The sequence below is a fragment of the Gouania willdenowi genome, chromosome 17 (assembly GCF_900634775.1).
Source record: "Gouania willdenowi chromosome 17, fGouWil2.1, whole genome shotgun sequence".
NCBI classification, from domain to species: Eukaryota; Metazoa; Chordata; class Actinopteri; order Blenniiformes; family Gobiesocidae; genus Gouania; species Gouania willdenowi.
The window spans coordinates 21,433,891-21,456,399 of NC_041060.1; the positions used below are offsets into that span (position 1 = coordinate 21,433,891).

A 22,509-nucleotide genomic window follows, 5' to 3' on the forward strand; every position below is an offset into this window, starting at 1 on the left:
TAAAGTTTCTAGATCAGAAAAAAGAAAGTCATTGGCAGATTTTGGAAAGTGAAACCCACACTCTGAGCAAACATTATGGCTTTAGTGCCTGAACACTGGGTTAGACCATTAGTAATATAAAGCGTATCATATAATAACACAAAATTGACTTCTGTTTGTCATTATTGGCTTAAATAAATTATGAAGAAATATTTACAAATGTAATTATCCTTTCCTTCAGTTTATTCACATGAGTTCACGTCTGCGTTGTATTGTTCTGGTGACGGACCTGCATTGTTTTGCCATCTCGGGTGTTCCCATCATGCCTTGCGGTGTTTAATTATAGGACAAGTGATTTCCTTTGTTTTTGCATAGATTTAATTTTTTGGTCGCCTGTAATTATTACATATATATACAATGTCAATAACATTTCAGTGCACGTCCCACATTGCATGCATGTTTGCATGTGTAATTAGTTGCCATGAGTCTCAGGAAATCTGGCTCACATTTTGCATGGAATCGCATGCTTTGGATATGTGGTTCTATTCTATGTTCACGTCTAACGTTAGCATCCACTGCTAAGCTATTGTCATCCTTTGCAGCGATGCAGGACTATGCACGGCTGAAGGTAGACTAATACTTTAGCTGTAACAATTATTCATTTTTGGAGGGATGCCATTGTAAGGGCTTGTTGGTTTGACAGTTAACAGTTTATCTCAATCTGGAATTTGAGATTTCTTCACCTCAAAGGACTATTTTAAAGAGTAAGTAAACCCCAGGGTCAAGTCTGGAAATAAAAAAAAAATTGCCTTGATTATGATCGGGGCTCATGGAGCAGTTTAGACACACCCAGTCTATACTATAAAATCTCCATAGAACATCTAACATCTATTTTATGCTAATTACCAACTCAATACTCACTAGGGGAGAGCATTGCTATGAATGTGACGATACAATACAATTTGAAATTTGCATGTCACAATACGATATATCCCGATATTAAGAATAAGATATATCCCGATACTTAACAATGTGATATTTCTTGATACCCTGGTACTCAACAGTGCAAAATATCTTGATACTTAACAATGCGATATGTCTCAATACTTAATAATAGTTTTTAATAGGAGTGGCGGGGCCAACAGCGATGGTTCAGGATGCAAAAATCCACCAAAATGCAACAAGCCACCATTCTCAGCTAAAAGACAAGTTTGGTTGTAAAGGCTGGTTTTCAACCATAGATAACGGTCAAAATTGAATTAGTGTTTTCAGCAGATTTTGGGGTTATATTATGTCGTTAAACATGAATAGAATATGTTGCACCATAACGTATGCCTAGTTGTGTTAAATTACCGGTACTTTGGCTTCCTAAGGAGGTTGGGGGTCAGAGACCCAGACTGTGAACAACTCTTATCTTCCTCACTGCCTAAACTCCCCAGTCCTGCTTTGTTTGTTGGCTGCTGCACCTCATCACTCTCTGTTAACAGCTTTCCAGATGCCATGTGCAAGCACTTCAGCAGACTGTCTTATCACTGTCTGGCTTCTTCGGGCATCATGGATCCTCCAGTCATGCAGCCCTAGCTCTTGCAGTCTGATGTGTTTTGCCTCAGGGATTAGCACGCTGATACGGCATGACCTTGGTGTGCAAAGAGAGAGATATTGAACCTAAATTAGCTGACTTGATTTGGCTGATGCCTAATTGTGCAGAAAGTCAAGCTCCGTTGGTTTGCTGTTTGTTCCTATTCAGCCAACACTGACCGCCCTCCCCGAGTTTGTTTGACTGGCGTCGCCACCGCTATCAGACAGAACAGCCTGTAAAAGCCTATTAACTAAGTTGGTGATGGGTATCAAAGGGGATCTTCTGTTTCCCCTTCCATTGTCATTATCCTGTGTTTTTTCTCTCTCTTTTCTTTGATAACAACCCAACAACTGTCTTACAAAGTAACAGGGGGATCATTTCGATGTGATCTCCAGGCAGAGCAATCCCTGGATCTTCTACCAAGTGCACCAAGAACCTAAACAATACACAGAGTAGCCATTGAATTCAATCGTCTTTTAACTGCCATGTATTTGCATACCAACACTAATAAAGTAATAAGTTTCACTTTCAGTATAAAATTCCTTGACATTGTAAATTAATTCCATGTCATTTCAACACATTTTCAGGATATCAAAAAATTCTGAAACTTTTACCAATTGTTCCGTGATTATTCAATAGGCACACTGTACTTTTGTATTGAAAGAATACTTTTTGAGATATGGACAATTTAGTGAGATGGGGGGGCATGTGTTGATGTTCATGCACCGTTATTTCTTTTTTTCCATTTTCAGCTTCCAATATCTCAAGAAGTACACCACATAGGAAACCAAAATTTGGTATAAAAATACACTCTCCCCACTCTCTCAGAATATAGCCCCTCAAAATTAGAAATATGGGCTCAAACATATTTGGGCCTTCACTGAACAACTTTTTATTTGCCACAGCTCCCTGTAAATAGACACATAACCCGCTCACTAAATTGCCCTTATTGCAAAAAGTATTCTTTCAGTAAAAATATGCAGTGTGCCTATTGAATAATCACTGAACAATTGGTAAAAATTCCAGAATTTTTTTAGACCAAAGTTCATTGGCCATTTGTTGAAATTACTCAGAATGACCCAGATGCTCAGTTATGCACACAGGGATACAAGTTTTAACTCTAATGATCTGGATTTCTAGTTTTATTGGTTCTGGGATGCAAAGATAGTATAAAGTTACATAAACAATATCTATTTTTTTTTTTTTACAGGTGTTTTATTTTTAAAAATACTTACTCCTGTGCTTCATGCTCCATGGCAAGAACCAAAAGCTACAAAGTAAAAAATACAAAAAATAAAGATAATCAATGACACAAACTGAAAAACCTGAAACACTGACTGAAAAGCATGCAGACCGACCAACCGACACCCACTTACACAATATATCATTTAGAAATCCTGAATCTCCTGGAAGTTTTGGCAGTCTCCCGCATAATAGTCACTTTTTCCTGATGCCAGACTGTGATCTTGTTGCACTTGTGCATGAAGGTCACACATGACCAGAAGAGCGTTGGTCCTTTTTTGCATGGTGACCCCATTTTGATATCATACATTCCTGGTGACCCCAATGACTTTTTTTTCTATGAGTTTTTGACCATATTTGTTACTCTGTGTAACAAATACAGAGTAGCCAGGATTTGTGCACAGATACAAGATGCACCAGCTCAGATGTCTTAATACTGTATTTTATCTATTTATGTATTATTTTTCTCTTCATTCTATTCTTCATATTGCATTATATCCCAACAATATATATATATATATATATATATATATATATATATATATATATATATATATGTGTGTGTTCAGAATGACAGCTGCTTTAATGCCTCATCTTCCTAACCTATCAAATACAGAAATAAGCCCTAAAACTATATATGAAATGCTTGGTATAATGTATGTATGCTTTTCAATAGCACTCATAAGTTATTCTTTATCAATAGCCTTCCCTTAAGTGTTGTAGAAAGGCCTGGAGAACAATAATTGCAGAATTAAGTACAGCACTCCTCTTTGAAATGAGATATGGCAACTTGGGATGTCTCTATAATTAAACTAACAACTAAAACAAGACCAAGAAAACCACATTTGACAGCTTTTTTCTTTAACGACTTTTCTCTTTCTCTCACTCCTCTTAGGGCTCCAATGGCTTCCCAGGATTCCCGGGTTCAAATGGCGAGAAAGGAACACGGGTGAGCAAAAAGTGAAACATTGAAACTGAACTTAATTAGATGAAAGTGAAATAAAGTAATTTCATGAAATTAGTTTAGGTTAAGAGCATGTTTGCAATGAACTGATGTCCAAATAAAGAAATGTAAAAGTAGAGTGGTGTGGGTTGGAAAGGGTTAAATCTGAATAGATAAGGATGTAAGTGAAGATGGCAGAAGGATGAGGGGGGTTATTAAAGACTAAGCGGGCTCCTCTGTGCGCTCAGACAGACACAGAGAGGCTGGCAGAGCCGGCCCCAGTGCGCTGAAACTGACAGGTAGTTCAGGCTGTCAAGTGCCTGTGGGGAACCACTTACCGTAACAATTTGCTTTGTCCAGAGATGCTCAGATGGTTCCATCTCATCACGGTCCCAAAGTCCCATAGCAGTTGTTCCACTTTGCCATCGAAATAGTTTTAATATAAAAACAATCCCACATGAAACTTACTAAAGAAGCTTTAAGAGAAACCCTGAGTGTTTGATGGCACGAGCGAGATTTTAATCATAGACTTTTCTCTTTCCTTTTCAGGGAACTGCAGGAAAATCTGGCCCCAGAGGGCAACGTGGCCCGACGGTAGGTTATTTATCTGTCTGCCAGCTCTACCCAAGCTCTCCTCTCGAATGATTTATTGTGTGCAAATGAAAATCTCATCCATTTTCTGCTCTGCTCGTGGATGGTCCTTTTTGTCTTTCAAAGAAGATGTGTGCACAGGGGTGACATTACACATTGATTACCTGACCCCCAGGAAATTGCTTTCTGTTTTGTTTATTTATTGTTTTGTTTCTATCATTCAAATCGCTATGGATGAAATGTCTTCTGCCTTTGATCGTTCACTTTTTTTGACAGGGACCTCGTGGTGGGCGGGGCGCAAGAGGACCAACGGGGAAACCAGGTGCAAAGGTGAGAGTCAGAGACCTAAATGAATATTGAATGTGACTTTGTTGAATTTCATTCTCTATGTATGTATATTAAAGACTAGTTAATATTACTTGTGTTTATCAGAAGTGTGTATTTTAAACCATCATTTGATAGTGACATCTGTTATAGACATTAGGGCGATATATCAAGATTTCTATTTTGACGATGTTTAAAATTACAATCTTGCCTAAATCAATATGTTTTTATTATACAGCTTTTTCTTTGTATTGAAATAAATCATTTTCGGAGATGCTGCTTTTGCTTTTCCCCTAAACAAGCCACACTACAGAACTCACTCACATGTGCTCACTCACATCTCTTAGAGGAGAAAAAGCCAAAAGTGGCACATATTGTGCAGCTATTTCTTAATAAATGTGCCTGATCTTCAAAATATCAAGCATTATGTTGTATATCGCCATTTTGAGAAAAAAAAAAACTGAGACATGAGTTTTGGTCCTTATCGCCCTGCCCTAATACATATACACCCCGAGTGTGTGTGAAGTGCACACATACCTACGAGGATTTGCATAATTTTTTACAGTCCAAACACACATTAATTTATTTTTGCATTTTCTGTGCTTTTTGAGTCAATTACATTTTGTGCATTTTTCTGTAATTTTGTGTATTTGTTTTCGGGGCCACACAAAATTAAACCAAGGGCCACATGTAGCCCTGGGCCACCAGTTACTGATGTCTGATAGACAACTTTAAATACCTTAAATACCTTAGGAGCAGAAAACTATGAATAATCACAGTTACTCACAATTAATAGAAGATGAACCCTTCCATTGATTTAAGGCACATGCCTGGTGGAAATCCAAATATATCACAGCGTAGAGTCCTGTCTTCTTCTTTGTTTTGGTCATCTGTGTTAGTTCCATTCAGTTTTCCAATATCTCTCTCCTTATTTCTTTTTCCCCCCCTCAGGGCACCTCCGGCAATGACGGACCTCCCGGCCCTCCTGGAGAAAGAGTGAGTAACGTGTTTTTTGTTTCAAGTACCTTCCTCCTACTTTGTCTTCCAATATTGCATTGTGTGCAGCAGACTTCAATCTTAATTCTTAAGAAACATGTCAGCTCTTTCAATAACACCAAATGAAAAGCTACACATCCAAGTAAACCTGAAATATATCTCCCCTTTTCCACCTGCCTCTTTTTACCACGCATTCATTATGTTCATGTCTTTTTCTTCAAGGGACCTCAAGGCCCACAGGGACCTGTCGGGTTCCCCGGACCCAAAGGACCTAATGTAATTATCTGCTGCTGAAACTGTCTGTAGCTGGTACTGCACCATCTACCACCTTGTTGGCATTTATATTTAAAAACCTCAGCGTATGTTGGGTGATTTGGTCATTTTAAACTAATCCATGTTACATTCTTATAGGGTCCACCAGGGAAAGACGGGCTGCCTGGTCACCCCGGACAGAGAGGAGAGACGGTGAGTATTCAATTTAATTCAACTTTATTTATATAGTGCAAATTACAACAAAAGTCATCTTTGAAGCGTTATCAAAATACAGAATCCAAGAAAAAACCCAATAAATCCACATGAACAAGCATTAGCGACAGTAGGAAGAAACGACTCCCTTTTAACAGGAAGAAACCTCCAGCAGAATCAGGTTCAGAGGTGGCAGCCATCTGCGTCGACTGGTTGGGGTTAGTGGACAGAAGGACCAACAGAACAGGATAGAGAGATAGAACATCAGAGTGTCCCAAAACTAGTTGAGCCGTGAACCACAGATCAGGAACTGCCAACTCCAGCTTTAAGACACCTGAAACAGAAAAGAGAGCGAAGGGCGAGGAGAAGGCACAGACTGCAGAAAAACATGATATAGTATTATCAGGTCTGCCTGCATGGAAACACCTGGTGCTAAACTGTCTGAGTGGAATGATGAGTATGGGGTGGACATCAGTGTAAATGGTGTGTTATACGGTATACGCTTTAGCAAATAAGTAGGTTTTGAGTTCAGCCTTAAAGGTGGAGAGAGTAACAGCCTCCCGTATTAAGACTGGGAGCTGGTTCCAAAGGCGAGGAGCCTGGTAGCAGAATGGTCTGCCTCCTGTTCTACTTCTAGACACTTTAGGATCTTTCAGTAGACCAGCAGGCTGAGAGCGGAGTGATCTGCCCTGACGATAGGGCACTCATAGGTCTCTAAGATACACAGGAGCTTGATCATGCAGAGCTTTGTATGCTAACAGGAGGATTTTAAACATTACTCTAGATTTTACAGGAAGCCAATGAAGGGAAGCCAATACTGGAGAAATATGCTCTCTCCTGTTAGTACCTGTGAGTATTCTGGCTGCAGCATTCTGAATTAACTGGAGACTTTTTAATGAGTTACTGGGACATCCTGTTAGTAAAGAGTTACAATAATCTAGTCTAGATGTAACAAATGCATCTAGACCATGTACTCTTTTGCACAAGAGCACATGGTGATTTTAAATGCGCACGACCCAGTGCAATGTGGAAATGTTGTGTGCAGAGTCAGTCAGTCATCTGATAATGGGGAGTCAGATTAAAGTGTCAAGATCCGGCTGCTTTAGGAAAAACATCAGCTCTCTCTACAGTTGTCTAAATTGAAAATGTAGTTTAAGTGTGAAACATTATGTCTGTTTTCCTCCTCAGGGCTTCCAAGGAAAGACTGGACCTCCAGGACCTGGAGGCGTAGTTGGACCCCAGGTATCACCATCAAAATTCACCGTTAATATTCAGTCACAGCTGTTTACCGTTATGATGATCTTGTGGTAATTATAAACAGTTACGACCTGAAAGATTACACGTGCTAGTAGGATGTACTGTTAGATGTAGCTATCACTCCTGATGTAAGTTAACATGATTTTGTCTTGCATCCACTTGACATTCATTTTTTCAACAGGGACCAACTGGAGAAACAGGACCAAGTGGAGAGCGTGGCCATCCTGGCTCCCCTGGTCCACCTGGTGAGCAAGGTCTCCCTGGCGCAGCTGGAAAAGAGGGTGGAAAGGTCAGTATACAGTAGATATTATCCTTCTTGTGCCATAGAATAAAGCTGAAACAAGAACATTCAGAGCGCAATTCTCTGCCAAGCACCAAATAGTTGGGTCAGTGATTCTGATCATGGTACTATGATCATTCACACTTTAAAGGCTTGGAAAAAACTTCTATCACATGGGGAACTTACAACTAGAGCATGCAATGTGCAAAGTCATCTGCAGGAGGTGTTGTAGAACCAGCTGAAAGTGCTGAACATAGGGATTCATGGATTTTTCAAACTGATCCACAATCAGGATAGTGATCCAAAACATCCCCAACACCTAATCACTTGTTCATTATCCCATTTTGGATATTTTCTTAAAATTTCATCAAAATCCGTTGATTAGTTGTTTAGTTGTACATTTAAAAGACAAATAAAAAAATTAAATAATGCCTGCAAATCATAACGTCTTTGATGGATAAGTTTTCCAATCTTTGCTTTAACCAATAATAAAGTTGAAGAAAAAGGCTGAGCCGTATGTAATGCTTTGGTTCAACCAAGACACAAGCACCAAGAGTTACTTTCTTCTCTGTTTGTGTTTTGTTGTTGTCTGACAATTTAGACACTATTAAAGTGCATTCTGTTCTCCATCATTAAGGTTCATGTTTATCCCGTAGTGACGGCGACCACAAGTCATTAAAACTTTTCTTGTCTCCCTCCACAGGGTGATCCTGGTCCCCAGGGACCTGGTGGCAAGCCCGGACCGTCTGGTCTGAGGGGTTTCCATGGAGCAAGAGGTCTTCCAGGGGCCATGGTAACATGCTGATCACTCCCACAGATGAACACACTGATGCAAATAAGCCCCTAATGTCCACATCCAACATTTTCAAGCTTACAATATAACAGATTGTTGCTCCGAACCCTAATTACCAGACTAATAACCTGCTGTTTAACCAAATGTCAGCCTTGGCAGTGGGCAGGACTGAAAGACGCAGTAATAGCTTATCCTGTGTGTATTCAGGGGACCACACCAGATGCAAAATGAACATTATTAATCATGATCAATATCCGAGTTTTCGAAGCAGATTGCCGTTTGGTGCAGTTTGCATTCATGAGTAACAGCTGCAGTTTGAGTTCAAATGTTTTTATGACAGATTTTTTTTTTCTTTATGTTTGAGTATATCTCATGCACACCTGCTCACTGACTTACCAGATCATTTTCTCAAAGGGACTTGGCGTGAGTGAGAGGTGATGACTTCTTCTCAGCCGATGGGAATAGAGCTCAGGCTCATTTAAAGGCCGACCATTATTGCAAGACGCGACACCACAGCACTGGCCAGACTTATTACAAACCATTACGTTTGTCCCGCGGGTGCAGAGGAATAGCTTCTTTAGCACACAGACACACAGAGAGTGAGAGTTCACACCTGCTACGTGAACAACAACAGCAGCAAAGTAAACACACACAATAATGAGAGATAATGCTGGCTTGCATACACTAACAGACACATTTCTAGACGCTACACTGACTCATCCCACATCCCTCATTCTCAACAAAAGGCACACCGGGGTGATATATGAGGTCATAAATAAGCTTTGTGCACATCCAGCGAAGAAAGATTTCTCCCGTCTTTGAACGCATCGTAGTGAAATGTGTAAGGGAGGCGTGGGAGGGGCTTGCTGCCTGGCATCCTAATGATTATTCTATTCTAATGAGAGTCTCTAATGCCTGAGGTGAACTGTGTTTTGCGTATGCACTCTCAGCCTCGTGCAGTTGTGATTCAGCGCATGCATTTCCTTTCAAGCACCGGGATCACAAAGAGTTGTCAAGAGCAGAGATGGATGGACTCTCACACTCACTCAGTGTCCAGTCCGAGAACTTTGTCACCTGTTCTTTTTTTTTTTTCATTCCTCACCGAGCTAATTCAGTGACTAAAGATGTACAAGCAATGGAAGCTCGTCTATATATTGTATCAATTAACATCAACCAGTCCATCACACTGGTATGGATACGTATACTGTATATTGCTTATGTCATGGCTCATGGAATGACAAACCTTTTCTTTATGAATGTTTTTTGTTTTTTTTTTACAAGCAACCAATTCGACAATTCGAATGTTAATAAAAGTTCAGGTTTAGGCAATTATTTGAGTTGATCTTTTTCTCAATGTCTTTTCAAAGCAATCCTGATATGAAGGATCCTGTGTTTTTGTTTTGTAAAAAGAAAATATCCCTTTATTGCTTTGTATTCAGTAGATGTCAGCTCCTTCTACAAAGCTGAAGAGACTAGCAAATATGACAAATAGAATTTTTTTATTTTTATTTATTCCTGAATGTGTTCAAAGCTAGAGGGAAGAAATGAATTAAAAAAATATTCCATCAAACATTAAATACTGAACAAAAAATGCAATAATTAGAATTTTTTTTTTTACATTATAAATACATAAATAGTTGAATAGGCTTCAACAATTCAGTTTTTTAAAGCTTGATATTTTAGTGTATGCCTGAACACCTACAGACGTCACACGTCCGTGCACATTTCACTGATGTTTGGAGGTGGCATCACTCAAAGGCCGGGCTCTAATCCTCAGCCATCTTTTGCTTTCAGGGCCCAGCTGGTCTAAAGGGAGGAGAAGGTCCTCAGGGCCCCCCTGGTCCCATTGTGAGTACACAGTTTCTATGGTTACCATATGATTTTCCTCACCACAGAAATCAAGATGAAGAGTGGTTTGTGTTTGGAACGGGTCGAGTTGGCCGTTGTTTTTGCTGCTTGTGAATGTGCGATATGATTTACCAGTTGTTTGGTAAATTACTGCAGTAGCCTACTTCCCGCACAATGAGTACACCTTTATTTATAGTGACAATTATTACAAAAACATATAAAAAAACAGATATTTGTATACAATGGATCCGGTTTATTACAAGATATAAACTTTGAGAGAGTATGAACTTGAAACAGCATATAATCACCTCTCGTATTGTAGTTTTACTGCCCAGCAGTAGATTAAACAATCACTTTTTATGAAGATTAATTTTCATTCAATTTAGTTTTGAAGCTCCCGTCTTGATAAAAGCAATCATCTGTGTGATTTATAGTGTTTTTGTGCCACCTTGCTGCTTTGAAGCATGCCGTAATATTTCTTCTCTCCCAAAATTAAACAATAACCACGTTAATTTTTCCGTAATGTGATTGTTTTTGTAACACTTTCCGTCGCTGCTACAGCAACTGTTGTCGCACAAATACGGGAGGGCTCATCCCTTTATTGTCACTATTGATATGATAATTACATGCAATACACAGATGCTGTTCCCTCTTCTTCTCCTTGAAGCTTGATCGTCTCACGTCACAGAATTCCACCTGAATTCTTGTGAAATTTCCTCCTCACATGCTCTCTCTCTCTCTCATATCGTTCATACAATGAATAGGAGCTTGAGCCTCTTCCCTGAACTTACCAATATATGCATTAAAAAGCCTCGGGAGCTTCAGCCGTGATGCAGAAAGCTGACTGACAGGAAGCTTTGAACTGTCTGACGTGTCATTCAGGCGTTAAATGCACTCTTTTGATAATTGCCTCGCTGAGCCAGTAACAGAGTTACACAAGATGAAATGACGGGGGATATGCAGGGCATGGAGGAAATGATGATAAGTATGAAAAGGGAGTGAGTAATACACATTCCTCCACAAAGCCATTAGCTGCTGGCAGAACACATGCCATAAACTGGTCAGCTTCCAGTTCCCACACACACTAGAAATCTCCAAAGCATTGATTTTCTGACCGAGCTGCAGAAAAATCAGAGCTCTGTGCCCGCCTGTGGACAAGTGAAAGCTCGTACTTGCATGTTTAAACATTTGATACGAAATGAGTAAGTGGGAGAGGTACACACCATCAGTGTGTGTGAGCTTTGTATTAAAGCAGCCTCAGACTCATCCTAAAGCTTCAGTGATGTGGTAATTACAGATGTATTCAGAGACACAGAGACGTCTCATAAAACACTATGTTCAGATAAAAGGGACGGCAGAAAAAAGCGACCCCTGAGTTACATGTTCACAGGTTTATTTGAAGTTTGGAACCCTATTTTTACACAGCTTTGATATAAATATTTACTTAATTCAACTGTTATTTAACTAAGGAAGCCATGTCATGATTTTGTTTATGTCAAGATTATAGTTTAAAAGTTTAAAATCAGAGGGAAAGACTGCAATATGTATATTTTTTTTTTCTAAAGGATGTTTTTATTTATATTTGAACAATGTTGTGTTTATATTTCATTTTTTAAAATCATTTTCCTTTTTTTATTGTCTGCACATGCTGTCAAAGGTCAACACTATATATAGTGCAATCTTTTCGCGACAGCAATGCATGTTTTATTATTGCAATTAAATACATTCATTTTTAAGCTTCTTCTTACTAGATTGAAACAATGTTGACCATAACCAGCCCTCCCTAAGAAAGGGTAAGAAAAACCTTTTTAAATGGAGGATATAAAAAGAGAGGGCAGTGTTGCACCTAGGTGAGGGGGAAGGGAACGGGGGGAGGGAGTCAGGGTAGGACAATGGAAGGGGTGGGGAAGAGTCGACTCTTTTAAGGTGAGAGTGCAATGTGGTGCTACAGTTGTGCTCATGTGTTGATATTTTCTTATTTGTGTTTAGTGCATGGCACATTTATTTGTATAGCACATTTCATACACAAGGCAAACCAAAGTGCTTTACATCATTAAAAAGTGTAGCAGAAAACATTAACCAGAGTGCAAAAATCAATAAAAACATTAATTACAGTTTGAAACAATAAAAAAACATTACATCTTCAGCTCTGCTGCAGTTTGTTCCACTTCCTTGCAGCATAACAACTAAAAGCAGTGTCACCATGTTTGCAGTGAACTCTGGGCTCCACTATCTGTTTATTTTTATACTTTTTTTTTTTTGTGTTTATTAGACTTCTTTCTGACTATGTATTCCATTTTTTCTCTCTCTCATCTATGCCATTTTTTTCTTTTTGCTGAAATCAGAGATTTTTGACTGAAATTTTGTTGTGTGTTTGGAAACATACGTATAATGACAATAAAATGATTCTGATTCTGAAAAAGTATTACTTTATCAGCCCCACAATAGTTCAATTTGGCTGTTACAGCAACACAAAATACAGAATAATAAGTTAAGCTAAAGCTTAATAGATAAAACAAAAGGACATGTTAAAGTGATCAGTGTATGATTTGTAAGAAGTGCAATAATCTGTTATTTAGTTTTTAAGCTTAAAATAAGGATTTAATCTAAAAACTGCCTCTTGGTTCTTTCTCTTAATTGTCACCAAAGCTCATTTTAAGCTGTTTTGTGATTTCTGCTGTGAGGGTGTCAGAGAACATGTTTTTTGCACTTTATTCAAGTCCAGATGGATGAATGTGGCTACACAATCATTGAATATTGAATATCTACAACCAAGGTGCTCAGTATGGTCCTTGAGAGCTCCTGTACCACATGTTTGAGATGTCTGATAACAAGCTACCATTTACAGTTAGCTGAGGTGAACCAGGGGGCATCTAAAACATGCATGACACAATTGGACTCGGGCACCCCTGATCTACGAGATCAAATTTTTCTACATGTGACTAAGCATAATTTCACTGCTTTTGATGCGTCTACGTCATACATCGGCTCTGCAGGGTTCTCCAGGAGAAAGAGGCGCTGCTGGCCCTGGAGGTCCCATCGGTCTGACTGGACGTAACGGTCCACAAGGTCCCCCCGGACCTGCAGGAGAAAAGGGCGGCCCTGTGAGTTTGTGCTGAGCTACACTTTTAGAATTATATATACCTTTTTAAGCTTCTTCTTACTAAATTGAAACAATGTTCCGCACAGGGAGAGAAAGGTCCTGTTGGTCCTGCTGGTCGTGATGGCATTCAGGGTCCTGTTGGTCTTCCTGGATCAGCCGGTCCCCAGGGTCCACCTGGAGAGGATGGTGACAAGGTAGATCAGAGCTGGGTTTCTTTATATTGAAATGCTAGAACCAGATGATATTGTATTATTGTAAAATATATCTCTGTGAACATTTATGGTGATACGGTTGCTTCAAGTGAAACCAGCAGCTTTCCCTTAATGAGGCTCCTGCGGCTCCCACATTTTCCCCATTAAAGGTGCAGGCGTTTACCATTAAAGAATAGCAACGCCCAGAACCTTCACCACAACTACAAAGACTGTTTAGAAATGTCAATATTATGCTGCGTCCAATGCTTCTTCTTTTTTTAAATGGTATTCATTAAATGTATATTCTCAGATCTTCTTGTAGCCTTTCCCACACACTCACATGCCCTAATGTAAATTTGCAATCCATCATTCATATAGTTTCTCTCATTCTGTTCAGTCGGCTGCATTTGAGCAAATATCTTCCATTAAATTTAGTTTAATGTATTAATCAATTAATAATTATTAGGTGTCGCTTCACAGAAAGGTAAAGACAGAAACATGCACGTGTTTGCATCACGTTGGACCTTTCTGTCAATCATGGTGTCAGCAGGGCTAAACTGGAAGCTAATCAAATAACTGCACTCAGCCAAGGTCTTTGTGGGCCAATCACATCAAGTCTCACAAGAAATATTTACTGTGCTACCATGATTAAGGTGACACTTAAAGATATTGGACTTTGACTTAAGATTGACGTTTAAATATTTTCTAGAGTGAAAGAAAAGATCTGAAATGTGTGTGTGTGTGTTTGCACTATAGGGGGAAGTTGGAGGACCTGGACAGAAAGGAGGCAAAGGAGATAAGGGTGAACTTGTGAGTATTTAAATATTTGTGTTTTTTTATATAGTTCTGATTACAGCTGTTACATTTTTCCTTGTTTTTTTTTTTTTTTACTTTTTTTTTTTTTATTAGAATACACTGAGGAGGTCAAATTAACAATAGATTTTCATGTTACCCATGTGTGTTTTTTTTCTGCTCAGTTACTTTTACCAGTGCAGCAGTTTTCCTCTGACCTGTCATTTGTCATATGTGTTGCTCTCTCTTGTAGGGACCACCCGGCCCAAGCGGTCTTCAAGGTGTGATAGGAGCTCCTGGTCCAGCTGTGAGTATCTCTCCTATAATCTTATAACAGGAAATACTACCTGAACTGACTTTGTCTGAGTACAAGTAAAACATAAGTAAAAGTGGAAAAAACACCCAATGTTTATTGATTTGCACCAATATTGTTGGGAATTTTAGCCTGTTAATGCTATTGGAAATTTATTCTAAATCTTATTTTTCTACTTTGTTTTGTCATCATTTTACCTCTAAGTTAGCACAGTGATAATGCTCTAAGAACCATAAAATAATGGATTATATTTAAAAAAAAAATTGGATTAGATTAGAATAGATTAGATTAGATTAGATTAGATTAGATTAGATTAGATTAGATTAGATTGGATTAGATTAGATTAGATTAGATTAGATTAGATTCCCGATTCGATTCCCGATTCGATTAGATAGACTTTATTAATCTCTTGGGAAGGCTCCATCAGGGAAATTATATTTACAGCAGCATTAAAGAAAAGAAAAACAGCAAACAGGGTTGACATAATATATGAATACAGACTATAGAGAATACATGATAAAAAAAAAAAAAAACATGAATGTACAGAAATACAGTAAATAATAAATAAACAAACAACCTTGGTGCTACAGACGAAAACTACTGCTCCTTTTCCGAGTTGGGAGTTGTATAGTTTGATGGCCTGAGGGACAAAAGAGACAAAAGGATTGTATTTGTATCTATATATTGGTAAATAATCTGCTCTCAGTGGGTGCTAGGTGGGGGTACACCCCAGACAAGTCACCGTCATATTTAAGTTTAAACACAAATAGAACAACTCAACGAACTACCGCTCATCCACTCCAATCAGAAATTTAGTTGGTGGAAAAAAACCAGAAGGAACAAAACACAAACATGAGGAGAACATGTAATCTTCATACAGAAAGGAAGATGTGTCCACCCCAAAGCTTAAACTCAGGACAGTCTGAGTCAGTCATGCTAACCGCTACACCCCCGTGCTGCCAATATTATCATAATAGTTCATAATAATACATGTGTATGTATGGTAAATATGGAAAATCCTCGTGTATAGAAATCTGGTAGATAGTGATGTTTTACCCCGTATGTAGACATAAATGCAGGTGCGTCCAGCTGCAGTTCTTTCCACTCACACCATCATTTGTGATGGCCAAAAAAAAAATCTGTACCCTCTCCTGGAGACCAAATATTACACCTTCAATCACAAAGTACGAAGATTAAAAGTACAGCTTTCCTTTTAATGAAATAAAAAAAATCCTCAAACTATGATTTGCATAGTGTGGCAGTCTAACAGCCTGCCAGTCTTTATCACATCTTACCTGATGATGAATCAGGTCCAGCTGCAAAAGCTGCTGAGGTGCACATCTCATTAACACAACAGGGAAAGTCCTGTTTCGACAATAGCCAATGGCCCGAGGGCAGCTGGCAGCTCATTGCTGTAAATGATGAGGCCTTAACAACCATTAGAGCAAAGAATCTGCATCTGCAGGGCTCTGTAGGAGCCAGCGCCAACCTGGTGAGACGGATGGCCAGGAGCAGGTATAGCGCACCCATGCTGAATAAGAAAGTATTTACCAGTTGTTTGTCTTGGTGAGTCATTGCTCATGTGTATTCATGTATTCATGATGAAGTCCTGAGTCGTGCTGTGCCGTTTCAGCTTCAGATCCTCAACTTTATTATGGTTGGAAATCCTAAGAACAATAATACGCTGAGATACAGTCTACTGTTTGACTTTCCCTTTCATTCAAACAACCAAAAGCAGGCTGTGAAAATTTTAGACTGTGCAGACCACGTGTCAAACTCAAGGCCCGGGGGCCAAGTCCGGCCCTTTAGATCATCCAAAAGTAAAAAATGACAGAAAAAACATGTATCATGACATGAATGACCAAATATCTAAGTCGTAGCTATCTTTGTCCCTCCAAATACACAAATTTAATGAAATGACACAATATTTGCAGGTGCTTTTGTGCCTATGTCACACGACTGCAGTCTTATTTTATTGCAATTTATGGAAACAATTTAATTTTTCAGAATTCCAAGCGTTTTCCCCACAAAAATCTTCTAAATTACTATAAAAAAAAAATTGGCCACAAAATTAAGGATTTTTGCACTGTTGATCTTGCAGGGACTGATATCCGTCACTTATTGCTTGGATAAGTGATGGAAGTTAAAACTAGGTCACATTAGTGTTAAAATTGCACTTTCTTTCTAACAAATCTGCGGCCCGCTTGAGCTCAAACTGCACTGTATTTGGCCCTTGACCAAAAATGAGTTTGACACCCCTGGTGTAGACAGTGCTCCTGATTAAATAATGTAACCTACAGGTTGTGAGAATGTAATAAAACAGTCCACGGCAACACGGATAGATTTTCCAAAATAAATTAAGGATGTCAAACAGCGCATCAAGACTTATAGTGATTTTATTTAATTGGAACAACTTTAAAAGTAACAGAAATATAATGAAATCAAGGACACAAAAAGGATTGCAAACCTATGGCCAAACTGAACCAAAGATAGGAGGACACCAGTGTAACCACGCATTGGGCCGTCACACCCAGCATCCAACCACAAAAACTGCAAAAGGGCAACAACATGAAAACAGCACTATTACTAATGTTCAATCCAAACTAAAATATCCGAATTTAGCAAAACGTCTGTGTTTCTCCAGCCAGATGTATATGCATATATCCCCTGCTCGTTTAATCAGCCTTTAGATCCACTCCCCCTCCCTCTCTCGCTCTGATTTGCCACAAGTGTTGAGTTTAGACAGGAAGCAGAAAGAGAAAGCTGAGAGCAGGAAGCGAAAAGATCAATCCCACTTTATATTTACACAAGTGTAGTGTTTATACAGATCTAAGCATTTTCACAATCGAAGCTTTGCTTCAGGAAGCTGCACAAATACTTTTGATTAATTTTTCAGTTTAGTGAGTAAGTGTTAATTAGGATTTTCACAAGAATTATTTATATCTATCTATAAAGTAAGGAATATCTGTCTGTCTGTCAGTGCGTGTGTGTGTGTGTGTGTGTGTGTGTGTGTCTGTTCCTCAAATATCTCTGTGAATCAGGCTTAGATTGACCTGAGACTTTCAACATGGCTGCTGCTTGGTTCAAAGATGTGCAACGTCGGATTTGTTTGGAATTATACCGTTAATGACTTATTTCACAAAATTGTCTTAAATGCAGCTTTGCAGAACAGCTCAATGTTGACAGGTAGCAATGTTTGTAACTAAGGTGAGTAATAATAATAATAATAAAAATGCATAAAATAAAAATAGGCTTTCACTATATATATGTAGGCTGTATTACAGTGCTAAGTATTGTGCTCTGCACAGTTCATTTTTATCTCAAAGGCAGATAATCTGGCCCTTAAATGACATTTTAAGAGCCAACTGTACATGTTACATTGCAAAAGTAACATGTATGTACTTTTGGAAATGCCTCTGCTTAAACTAAAACTGAACTAATAAAGTATTTTCTGGTTCTAAACTAAAAGATATATATAATTTACCATTTGGGAACTAAATATGGGTGTTCAGTTTGATCAGTGTTTCTCAAATGGGGGTTTGCGATGGCACTACAGGGGTTACTTGAGGGAGAGAGAGGAAAATTAACAAATTGTTATGTTTATTTTTCATTAAAAAAAGACAGTCACACTGAATATTACCAGCAACTCACAAAATGACAACCAAAATACAGACTCTAAGAGAGAAAAATACTTACTAATTGAGGGAAAAATACACAAGATTACTACAAAATTCACAAAAATAACAGAAACATACAAAACAACATAAGAAACAACCAAATGACACAAAAAACACACACACTGAGATAATAATTACAATAATACCAACACACAAAAACAACAACAAAAACACAAGTTAAGAGTAAAATGATACTGAATAATAAAAAGAACAGACAAACAACAACAGCAAAATGCACAAAATGACACTAAAATACACAAAATGACACAAAGGGCCTATACAGTACTATGAAGCTTCGTGCTAACTTTTGGGATTTAATCAGTGTCCTACGAAGTTGGCTAATGTATTACGGAGCTAAATCACCATGGTAACTTTGGCTGAACACCTAACCTGGTCGAGACCAGGTTTTGTTCTGGTTAGGATCTGAGCTAGTACTAAAGTCCCGCCTCCTGGCCAATCAAATCTCTTAGAAAACAATCTGTCCAATAAAACGAGGATCATTGTGAACACATCGCTGTGTGGATCCGATCTGACAGCTGACAGGGGAGAGTTTTTGGTCTGATTTATGGATTTTAATTCTACATATGTTTAAAGAATTATTCCTCAATTGTGACGTAAGTTTTTCTCCAGTTTCTCTGTGATTGTGATTGGTCTGACGCTGTAATATCCACCTCTGTCACAAGAGGGCGCACGTAACCAGGCTGAAATCATCTTACTTAACTTAGCGAGTTGTAATTTAGATTTGTAGGATGGCTTTGTATGTTTGGTTAGGTGGAGCCCACTAACGGAGATAAATGCAGAATATAATTATCTAGCTTTGTCGTATAAGCCCAAAAAAACACAAACAATGATAATAGAAATGATCTTGATTAGAACATGAACTGAAAATACAAGGATCAGTCTTTGTCCCACATCAAGGAGGGAGATCAGACCAGAAATAATAAAATCTATAGAAATAAATCTATTCAGGAGCCACTAAATACTGTTTCATTCCACTTATTTACAAAATGAGATTCTTTAAAATGTGTGTTATAACACATTCATTCCATCTAGAGTATTTTTTTCACAGAATTCTGAGCAAAATATAGTAGACGGACATAAGGGGGTACTGGCATTCAAAAGTAAGAGAAAGGGGGTATTTGAGCCTAAAAAGTTTGAGAACCAGTTGAGTTAGATTGTGCATGGATGTTTAACTGCAGTACAGTAATGCAGATTTCACTTCACCCCGCTACAGATTCAAAGATCCTACTGCTCCACCTGTAATCACCCAACCTTTCCTCTAAAGTTGCTTGGCATTCAGTAGCGGTGCCAGAGGCTCCCTACACGTCCCAGGGCTCAGCAAAGGCTCCTCTAACACTTTCAAGTGCTGACGTGTGTTTGAACTGAAAACTCCGGGTCTGTCAGCACTTCACTCTTCACCTCTTAGTCTCCTTAGAGCTTTCTTTCTCTCTCTCTCTCTCTCTCTCGTTGGGCTCCACATACCCCTGATATCACAGATGTAGTCAGCATCTTTTCCTGTTTACCATCACCCTGTGGCTTCACTTCACTGTAGCCAATACCTTGTAATGAGGTGATTTGGTGGATTGGTACCTTTTTTCAAGATTTCCCAGCGTTGCACGGGTTTTCTTCAAAATCTGCGAGCAGCATGTGGCACTTAATTTAATACTGGGCGACCCACTAAACACATTCACAAAATATATTTTAAAAAACGACACTAGAAGCACACAAAATAAGTTAAAAATCTGACAAAACGACAACAAAAACACGCATGACAGATTCACTCCAAAAATACCATAAACAACAATAAATATGTATTTACAATTAATTATAACAAAAAATTGGTAACACTACTTGATGTTTTATACATAAGACTGTCAGTACACTGTCATTAGCATGAATAAGGTGTCATAAAGGCTGTCATTAAGTGTCATTTGCTAAATTATGACACCTTTGGAGCTATTTTGACATTTTTTGGGTTTGGTGGAGGGAACTAGTGGGGTTAGGTAGGGTTAGTTGTTAGGGTAACGAAGGGTTAGAGTAACGAATGACTCTTGATGTCAGGTGTCATGCAATAATAATGACAGCCTTATGTATAAAATGTCAAGTAAAATATGTACACCTTATCAACAGAAATACTCAAAATGACTATAAAATTACGCAAGTTACAACCAAAAGATATGAAAATAAAACATTACAGAAAAACAGTAGTAATGCTCAAATTGGTCAACAACTAACAACAATTCTGATAACGTGGCCCTTGCATCAGACATTGGTCACATTTTTGTGGCTGTTCCTCTTTGCTCTAAACTGTTTAAGTAACAAAATGTAAGTGAGTGTTCCTCAATTGAAGAAACAGCCTTTTTTATTAACAAGAATTCAATTGCATAAGCATTTGATTCCCTTCATAGGGTGAAAATATGAGCAGGATGCAGACCAAAATAATAGAAGAAAAAGAAACAACAAGCCTAAAAACACCTTCATTTGGGGACCGGTGATAAGAATTTTGTGTCCTTTGACCTGCACAGGGCAGTGATGGTGAGGCCGGACCCAGAGGACAGCAGGGCATGTTCGGTCAAAAAGGAGACGAAGGGCCAAGAGGATTCCCTGGTTTACCAGGACCCATCGGACTGCAGGTAGCCCAACATTACACCTCTTTGTTCCTTTATCTACTGACGCACGTTGATTCCCTTCCTGACTGAGAAACGCATAAATCCAAGTCACGTTTGTCACCACCTTGCAAGATTACTTTAGTTCTGTCCAATCCATACAGAGCAGATCGACTTCCTCTCTGCACCTCTTCAACCCGATAACATTTCATCTCACCTGACACAATTTCAATCAAAACAAAGCATCATTTATTAATACTGGCTCGGAGTCGAGGAAAGCTTTGCAATGCCCCAGGGGAAAACAATTCCTTTGCTATGCCCTCAAGGAGTGGACAAAATATCCGTTAGCTGCTTCCTGTGGTGTTAAAGGTAACGTGAAGGCTCCATTGATTTCTCAGAAACTCTCCCGATGGTGTAAAACTCTTCCCCTTTGCAGCTTTTATGGTTTGAGTAACAGTCCGACTCTGCAAAATAAATGAGCCTATTTGATACATTTCTATACCTGTATAAATGTATATTTACCAAAAGGGTCACAAACTCACTGGACTCATATGTGTTTGCATTTTATTCCATGAGGATGATGATTAGTTAAAAACCATAAAACCATAAATTGGTTGATTTGAAGTTTTATTCGATTGCAGTTTTTGTTTGTTTTTTTTAGGTATTTTAAGGATTTACATTGACTTATTTCTTATCGAAATTCATCCTTCCATCCATCTATATGTCTATCCATTCCAAGCCTCAACGTCAAGTCACGAGCCCTTGCACAATCCCTAAATGATTCAGTCATTAACTGCATTTAACTCAATGTAATTGGCCTGGTATACTATGCATACTCACATACATTACTCCAGCAACACACACCAAAATAAAACATGCATGCTCAGGGAGTACATGCAAATTGAATTCAGAAACACATACTGTAGGCCCGAGAGGGATTTCAGAATTTCCCACACAGAATTGGGAACCACCCTGTTTCACAGTAGCATAGTCAGGAATAAAAAAATTTAAAAAAAACTTAAGGACTGAAGTGAATGAATAAAGAAACCACATTCTGTAGAAAATCTTTGTGGATTTTACAGTGGATGAAATTAGAGACGAGCCCTTTTGGTCAATAAGGCCACATAACGTTGTTACTAAGTGCAATTGGCTTTTAATCGAGCATAATGCACTTCATCTCTACTCTTTTAATTATGTTTGGCTAAGCTGCAGCAAGCTCAGCTTTTCAATGTAATTATCTGTAACATTAATGGTTTCTGACTGTGGGGAATGAATGGCCGCGGTCAGAAAGACTTTCATCATTCTGGCTGCAAAAAAATTATCCTCTTTCAGTTAAGAGATTAATTAAGGGACGTGAAAGGGAGTAAATATCTAATAAATCACGCCAGATTTTCTTCATCAACTGAAACTTGTGCCATATAGACCTTTAGATTATATATACGTATGTTATATAATATAATATAATATATATAATATATTATTATTATATATATTATATATTACATATATAGACATTATTAATATCCTTCT

General features: G+C 38.4%; 1 protein-coding gene across 1 annotated transcript in view; it reads left to right on the forward strand.

Annotated features, from left to right (window-relative positions):
- The window catches only part of col11a1b (collagen, type XI, alpha 1b), a 105,253-nt gene that overhangs the window by 61,056 nt on the left and 21,688 nt on the right, over nucleotides 1-22,509 (forward strand). Inside the window, exons 32-46 of the mRNA XM_028472063.1 lie at nucleotides 3,696-3,749; nucleotides 4,293-4,337; nucleotides 4,611-4,664; nucleotides 5,610-5,654; nucleotides 5,877-5,930; nucleotides 6,066-6,119; nucleotides 7,308-7,361; nucleotides 7,558-7,665; nucleotides 8,360-8,449; nucleotides 10,244-10,297; nucleotides 13,294-13,401; nucleotides 13,487-13,594; nucleotides 14,348-14,401; nucleotides 14,637-14,690; nucleotides 20,899-21,006. Of these exons, the coding sequence (XP_028327864.1) occupies nucleotides 3,696-3,749; nucleotides 4,293-4,337; nucleotides 4,611-4,664; nucleotides 5,610-5,654; nucleotides 5,877-5,930; nucleotides 6,066-6,119; nucleotides 7,308-7,361; nucleotides 7,558-7,665; nucleotides 8,360-8,449; nucleotides 10,244-10,297; nucleotides 13,294-13,401; nucleotides 13,487-13,594; nucleotides 14,348-14,401; nucleotides 14,637-14,690; nucleotides 20,899-21,006 (1,044 nt within the window). The remainder of the gene's footprint in view (nucleotides 1-3,695; nucleotides 3,750-4,292; nucleotides 4,338-4,610; nucleotides 4,665-5,609; nucleotides 5,655-5,876; nucleotides 5,931-6,065; nucleotides 6,120-7,307; nucleotides 7,362-7,557; nucleotides 7,666-8,359; nucleotides 8,450-10,243; nucleotides 10,298-13,293; nucleotides 13,402-13,486; nucleotides 13,595-14,347; nucleotides 14,402-14,636; nucleotides 14,691-20,898; nucleotides 21,007-22,509) is intronic.